The 8,349-nt window shown below is 33.5% G+C and overlaps 1 protein-coding gene across 1 annotated transcript; it reads left to right on the top strand.

The window, feature by feature from the left end:
• The first annotated feature begins 642 nt into the window (after nt 1-642).
• On the top strand, nt 643-2,325 carry LOC141396629 (small ubiquitin-related modifier 3-like). The gene is made up of 3 exons (XM_073972252.1): nt 643-852; nt 1,519-1,638; nt 1,716-2,325. The coding sequence occupies exons 1-3, from the start codon at nt 835-837 to the stop codon at nt 1,857-1,859; spliced, it is 282 nt and encodes a 93-aa protein (XP_073828353.1). The 5' UTR covers nt 643-834; the 3' UTR covers nt 1,860-2,325.
• The last annotated feature ends 6,024 nt before the right edge of the window (nt 2,326-8,349 follow it).

Below are 8,349 nucleotides of genomic sequence, written 5' to 3' on the forward strand. Positions count from 1 at the left end.
AGAACACAATGGGAAATTCATGCTTATCCAAGCCTGAATTTGTGTAGAAGAATAAATAAATCCAAAATCGCATTTGAATTAGGCAGTACCTGTCCTTCATGTAGGGGAAACATGATATTGAGCGTGAAGCAAGCAACAAAGTTCAATGTATTTTAACCTTAAGACCAGAACAGAATCAATCGTCGCTTGCTTTGCTTCCCAAATGTCAAATTATAAAGGAATGCCAGAGCCTCCTAAAGGATAACGCAGGCGGATTTGCAAAGAGGTTCTGACATTCCTTTATAATTTGACATTTTTCAGTAGTCACACGCGCAAAATTTGCGGTAAAGAAAATTGAGTTTTGTGGAGAGCGGGGACGAACTAGTACAGAGGGGCTCTTTCCTCTCCACTCTCACCCAAAAAATCAATTTTCTTTGCCGCAAATTTTGATCGTGTGACTACTGAGTTTGGGGAAGCAAGCAATGCAAACGACGATTGATTCTGTTCTGGCCTTTACTATAAAACAGTCGTTCGATATGTTGTTCAACAATAAAATCAATTTGTAACGATGTGGCAACATCGACACAGTGATGTATTTTAACGAATATGGCTGGCGTTGATAGAAGATGGCTGTGCGTCGCGGCGGCTTTTTTTCCCGATACATTTTCTTTGGCTCTGCTTAACGAAGATTTTTGCAAAGCCGCAGTAGTATTTGATTGTCCCGCAAGTGTGTTAAACGAACAAGCAGCGAGAAAACTTGTAAAATTGTTCAAAGTAACAAAAAATTTCTAGTGTTAAAAATATTTTTACATTGTAAATTCCAATAAATAAAGGCTAAACACAAATTAAATAAAAATGTCTGACGAAAAGAAGGTATGTTTTGAAGCAAAATGTTAATAGAATGCCTAAAGTGAACTCTATACAAAAAGAAAGAATAAACTACACAAAAGAACTGAAAAATGTGTGTATGACGCCGACAAACATGGCGCGGTCAACAGAGACGCAATGCGGCTTTTTTGCCATCTGCCTGTTCTAAAATGCGAAACAGTTTGTTTAGATTTCATCAAATTGAGAAATTGTTCCATGTACACCTGGACTTGGAAGTTGGGTAGTAATACACCATATATGTTTCGGGCTAATGGTTCCGGTAATTTCTGGCAAGACAGTATACGTATAAAAAAACATAACCTAACATTTTCTGTTGGTTTATTGTTCATCTATCTCTTGATTTCGTTGACTATACACCCTACACACAGTGCCGTCTATACCTCTTCGCCCCTAAAAACGAGGCTTCATAATGTTCGGCGTCGCGTTACTTCCTTTCGTTTGTAAATTTTCCAATAATATCTCTACAAATGTTGTATCTACTTTATATGTGTATACACGCTTATGTGAATCGAAGTATAATTTGTTGTAGTTTAGGGCTAATGTAGCGTTATTAAAAAAAGCCAGTTTGTGTGTATGTGATGCGCACAGTGGGTAGGATTATGCCAAATGAAATGATACCAAAATATTGTTTTTCTTCCTTCTTTTACACAGGGATCAGAAACCGAACATATTAATTTGAAAGTTTTGGGACAGGACAATGCAGTGGTACAATTCAAAATTAAAAAACATACTCCACTCAGAAAATTGATGAATGCCTACTGTGACAGAGCGGTAAGTTTATTGACAATGTCATACCCTACTTTAGTTTATTCTATAAACAATCAACTTATCCATTATTTTGTAAACAGGGTTTGTCTATGCAAGTTGTTCGGTTTCGTTTTGATGGCCAACCTATAAACGAGAACGACACACCAACCTCCTTGGAAATGGAAGAAGGCGATACTATTGAAGTTTATCAACAACAGACGGGTGGCTACAACATTTACTATTAATTTTATATATACAAAAAATACAACAAATCTAATTTTACTCTTAATAAACATAAAAAACTCATGAAAAGAAAGAAATAATTTTAATATATTTAAAAAATATAAAAAGTCGAACATGAATGTCCAAACCCAATTAATCCAAAACCAGCTTCAATTGAAATAACAATGTATGGTGGAACTTTTGAAAATGAATGAAAATTGTGTCGAATTCATAACCTCCATTCGTCTATTTGTCATAATTTTTGTACTTCAAATTCACATTTAACTTTCCCGCATAGCATTCAGATCATTCTATTTAATTTCCTCATACAATAACAACAAAATGCGTTATATACATACCTTTTCAATTGATTTCCTTTTTTAGTTGTAAAAATGAAAAATAAATTTAATAGAACTTAATGTTTTTTGGTATTTTTAAAAAGAGTCAACTAATAAAAGCTAGATCCAAATGTAAATGGACGAGAAATAACGATGTAGTATTTATTAGAAGGGACATAATGGCACAGGGAAATTGCATATGAATTTAAGGGGAAAGGAAGGAAATCAGAATTAAGGGCGGGAAACGGAAAGTTTCACCAGACAAAATGCCAAATATTCCTACAGGAATCTTATTTCTTTAGGCAGTAAAATTTATGGGCCGATTCCGTACAGCGAGGCGAGTCGTGTCGCGTTGCCAGTTGCAATTTTTCCATTACGTATGGCAAAAGTCGCACGACGACGTAAAATTTTGTCGCCGTAATGTTCATTTTCCGGCGACAACAAATTAGCTGTCGCCGTTCATTTTTACTAACGAATAAAAATAAAATAAAAAAAATAATAAAAATGACTTGTTATAGACGATTATTTTCTATCGCTGTACGTAGTGCATTTTTTAAATTTTGTCACAGAGACGATAGACGACGCGACATGACTCGCCTCGCTGTACGGAATCGGCCCATTAGTTGTATTGGAATTGGGAGCCATTGTGCAATGTTCGACCGCCTTGCACGCCGAATGGATGTGTCCAATACCCAGACAACACATTTTCAAAGTCCGTCGGCGACGACATTTCCTATGTATATAAGCCATGTAAAACTTCTATATAAAAAGTAGGCTTCATTGAGTTAGAGGGACACTAATTGATATGAGAGAAGTCTTCCTAGGGGGATGTTCGTGAGAAATATGGAAGTCGACCTATATATATATTGTAACTTTTAATTAATCGTTTACAGACTATATTTCGACATTGATTATTATACCCACTTTTGAAATACTGTAGGTTTGTGTTTCGAACCACTGTGCGATGACTCAGTTGAACTTTGTCAATGTGGTGTATTAGACACAAGTACAGTCGCTTCAAAACATGTTTATGGGCTAGAAGAATTTGCAGTAGAATGTATACTTAACCAGCGAGATTTCGACAAAAGAAATGCAATCGTTTTTGGATCCATTTGCATGATTCAATCAAAACCACTTGCCAGAGATTGGAAAGTTTTTCAAGATTTAATCAAGTAATTTTAGAATTTAATCAACTTTGTATTCCTTCTACCATATAATGGAGAATGTGTCTAATCAATTTATAATTCTGTTTTGAAAATCTCGAGAGGATAGGAAACTGATTTTCCGGTAGCTGCATAAAAACTTCACAAGTAAAAAGTATTTGCAAGTACTTGCAACTACTCATTTCTATTTTATTGAAGTTTGTCAGTACAGAGGGGCTCTTTCCTCTCCGCTCTCTCCCAACAACTCTATTTAGCCGCGAGATTTCATCTTATTGACGTTGTATATACAGTGTTGGTCACACAATTAGCACACCCCACTACCAACATTTATTTTTTCTAAAAAGACCTTCAAAAGTAGTTGTATTTAATAAAGTATTTGTACTAATATATTCTCAGTAGTATGCTTAAAGAATACAACGCAATACAGAAACTGAAACATAATTGTCAATTTGAATAACCTCCAAAAATGTAAAAAATGTCCTAAATTCACTGGACACGTAATTAGCACACCTTAAAAGAATCACTAATATTGTGAATAGTTTCAATATTTTCGTCCATATTCAGTTTTAAATCCCTTTTCGTTTGGGAATAAGTTCCAGTCTGCTAGTTATACTCTCCTCCAGTCTCCGAAATTTTATGGGCCGATTCCGTACAGCGAGTCGTGTCGCGTCGTCAGAAGGAGTACACCTTGGGTCCCAAGGACTGATGGAAATGTCAGTTTTTTAGTTTTTTTTTATCGATTTTTTCACATGTAACAAACTCATTGAGGCAAGTAGTTCGTAGAAACGTCAAATAAAACATCATATTATTGTTCATCTTTGTAAATTTGCGAATAGTGGAATGTACCCACCCATCTGTAAAGTCCGTTTGACACAAAAATTTTCTGTAAAAACTGTAATATGATGCGTTGAGCTATTGATTTTATAAATACTTGTCCATCTGGACTGAATTTTACCGATATGTCGTGATGTATGTCACGATAAACCTATGTTCATCTCTATGGGACCTACACAAATTTCAATAATTTTCTAAACATAAGGCAAATGGGAGATAGTCTGGTGAGAACGCAAGATAATCGGGTATGTGATGGAAAACGATTCGACTCGTTTTGCCATAAATCAAAATCGTATATCTCTAATTTTCGTGAATATTTTAATGAAACTGAAAATGGAATTTTAGAATATTATTAAAATAAGGGCCTTTTGCGAAGCAATACTATATGTATCATCAACGGCACTCCGATTATATACCATTTCGATTCTGCAAATCGAGTCGATTCGGTTTTCATCACATACCCGAATATGTTTCCCCGAGCTTAAAATGATTAAATTTAAAATCAATAATCCAGAGAACATTTATCTTGAATAGTATATGCCTACTTTCATGGATTTTAACCAATTTCAGCAAACCTCAAAATCCTTTATTGTTAGAAAGGGGTTATACCTTTAAACATACTCATGTGCTACATGTTCACCCAGTGCTTTGTTGACAGTTTTGTAGTAATAGGTCTTTGGTGTTATTCAGACGTGAAATTTTGAATAGCAAATGGTGTTATAAGTTGATTCTTCTTCACATAAGGGTGCATTTTATTTATCTTCTTTCTATAAACCCCTTACAAATCCAAAATTTTCTTGAATGAATCATCGACCTTAAACACTTTTTGAAAAGTTTTTGCACTTTATATATAAATTTCGGTAATCGGTTAACAATTCCAATAATTTCAGATCAAATTGTACATTTGTTATTAAAGTTGTGGCGACTTTCTGAAGTTTAAGTGTACATTACGAAAAATTGTCCTCTATTGGGATATATTTTGAGATTCCGGGGTGATAAATTATTTTTTCTTTCAAAAAATGATTTGTTCAATACGTTTTGAATATGAATTAACATCAATATAAATTAATTTTTGTATATTAACTGAATTAAATTAAAAAATATTATGGTGTGCTAATTAAATGTCCCCTTGATAATTTGGGCGTCTTCACAAAACTTTTATTTTCAAAAAACTACTGATAATACTATTCACTTATATCATTAAATCTGTTAAATACATTATAGAAAAGCATTTTGTTTACGAAAATATTTCAATTTGTCCTATCAAAACTCTTAGCTGACTGAAATCATTTTGCACCAAACGGGTGTGCTAATTCTGTGACCAACACTGTATACTTCATACCTTTATTTTTATGCTGCACTTTATAAAACAAATTAGAAATCTGAAGAGATCCACGGTGCTCTTGAATCAAATTTAAATAGAAGGTGCTTACACCTGGGAAGTTTTTGCGAATTCTAAAACTACAATGTCCATAGATGAGAAAAATCAAAAAAAAAAAAAAAAAAAAAAAAAATCGCCGGACCTCTTTTTAAATAAATCGCGATTCAAGTTGACATTTTTAGGGGTTGTTTAGGTTTTTGTGAATTTGCTTGTAAACCGCAAGTCCAATCAAAATGGGAATAAAGAAAATGTTGTAGCTATCAAAATTCTCTACAAGATTGACCTTAATGATATTTTCGTAGGTTTTTACCACTTTTGAGATATAGAAGTTGAAAAATTCAATTCTGTATCGTCTCCTTATAAAACAATGTCATGACTGCAATTTTTTTCAAAATTTAATTATCAAATATCAGAGATGTAATGTATAATTCTTATGGCCAAAACCAAAAAGTTATCTAGCATGACAAAGACATTTTTGTAGCAGGAAAGGAAAATTTATTTCACACAAACTAAAATGTAATGAAACCCACTTATGTAGTACTACTACTTCGGTTGTTTAACCGCTACGTTATGGAAATTTTTACCAATTTCACACAAAAGTTTCAGTCCATTTAACCCACTAAGTATTATCTGATCTTCGCGTTGGTTTGTACGCTTCCTCTTCATCATAAACTCAAACTTTGTTTAAAATTTTGCGGGTTATTATTTTGACCTACAGAGCCGCTATAAAATTGGTTAAAATTTTGTTTTTGGTGCATTTCATCCCCTGAACATTTCACGATCATCACCAAAAACTAATCATTTCTATTCTGGCCCGAACCCAACCTCCTTAAAAAGTTCGTTACAATCGGTCCATAATTGCGCCTTAAGCTTGTTTACAATTTGTAATGGACGGACACACATCGCTAAATCGCTTTATCTCGTCGAGATATGAATTTTGGCATACCAAATAAGGGGTCTAGCACGAATATTTCGTGGTGTTACATAACCTTTTGGAGAGACAATATGTAGCATGGCATAAAAATGTGGTTCTCTACATAGAACCCATTATATATTAGGCAGTAGGCCCGTTATCTAGCAAACACTATTGCAATTTACATCAGAGGAAAGGTCAGTAGTATTTTTCCATATGTAGGCTACTTTGCGAAATATATATGTCCTCAAGGAATTAAAATATCGACCAAAAATAAAATTTTTATATTTTTCATATAAATGTAATGGTCCATTTCACCCGCATCTGTTTCGACCTATACTCTTACCCGGTGCAAAATTTCGTGACTATTGATGTATAATTGCGACTTCTAGCGAGTTTATTATTACACTACAAACAAATAACGGAATATATTCGGCTGTAACTCTGTTATCTGATCATGCACACCAACATAATTGGCATCAATTGAAAGGTCAAGCGTTCCACTTTCAAGTATATCTCACTTGTCCCGAATGTCACTTCCAGGAATTAAGATATAAGCTGTTTATTAAAAATTTTCACAATTTTCACACACAATTTGTGGTCCATTTAACCCTCTAAATATTATCTGATCGCCATCTCAAATTACAAGCTACTTCTTCTCATATACACTTACCATATTTAAAATTTCGAGGCGATCTGACTATTATTGCGACCTACAGAGCATATACAAAATCAGATAAAAATTATGTTTTTTGTCCATTTCACCCGCTAAATATTTCTCGATCATCACCAATAAGAATAAGGATCTATTCTGGCCTGAACCCAACCTCCATACAAAATGTCGTGACGATCGGTCCTTAATTGCGGCCTGGAGCGTGTTTACAATTTATAATGGACAGACGGACGGACACACATCTCAAAATCGTTTTATCTCGACGAGATATGAAGATTGGTATACCACATTGGGGGGTCTCCGACGAATATTTCGCAGTGTTACATGAATTTTTACCAAAACAAACTTATAAAAAGGTGTTATTTAATGTCAAAATACCTTCATCATATGGTAGAACCTAACTCTTGCCGGGTCGGCATGAAATTTTTTGCAGCAGTAGATTTTTTTTGGGGCAGGTCTATACTTCCTGAGACAATTTCCCGAAAGCTCTTAATAACACTGCAGGCATCAACTCAAATGACTTATGAGCACGAAACCTTGGATTGAATATTCTATTAATCGATACTTTGCACATCGTGAAAATTTTCCAAATGTACATAAAGTTCCAACGAGTCTATATTGGAAAACAGCTTCGAGTACCTCCCTCACAAAAGTTTATATCTTGATTAAATGTTTTTTCGTGGACAAGACCATTCTGCTGTTGTTGTTGTTGCTATGACACTTTTAGTTTAAAAAAGAAATTTTTTCTGCATATAATGAAAATTTATTCATTTTCTACACTGTTATTCTAATATAGTATAACGAATATATATGTATGTATATATATTAATATTTAAATAATAAAGCATAGTATTTGTGTTTGTTTAAAACACATGAGTTATTATTTTTTGTTAAAACCTTACGGATTGAATATTCTATTAATCGATACTTTGCACATCGTGAACATTTTCCAAATGTACATAAAGTTCCAACGAGTCTATATTGGAAAACAGCTTCGAGTACCTCCCTCACAAAAGTTTATATCTTGATTAAATGTTTTTTCGTGGACAAGACCATTCTGCTGTTGTTGTTGTTGCTATGACACTTTTAATTTAAAAAAAGAAATTTTTTCTGCATAAATTTATTCATTTTCAACACTCTTATTCTAATATAGTATAATGAATATATATGTATGTATATATATATTAATATTTAAATAATAAAGCATAGTA

This window comes from Musca autumnalis, unplaced genomic scaffold (assembly GCF_047663935.1).
Source record: "Musca autumnalis isolate F117 unplaced genomic scaffold, ASM4766393v1 scaffold_3, whole genome shotgun sequence".
Taxonomy (NCBI): Eukaryota; Metazoa; Arthropoda; class Insecta; order Diptera; family Muscidae; genus Musca; species Musca autumnalis.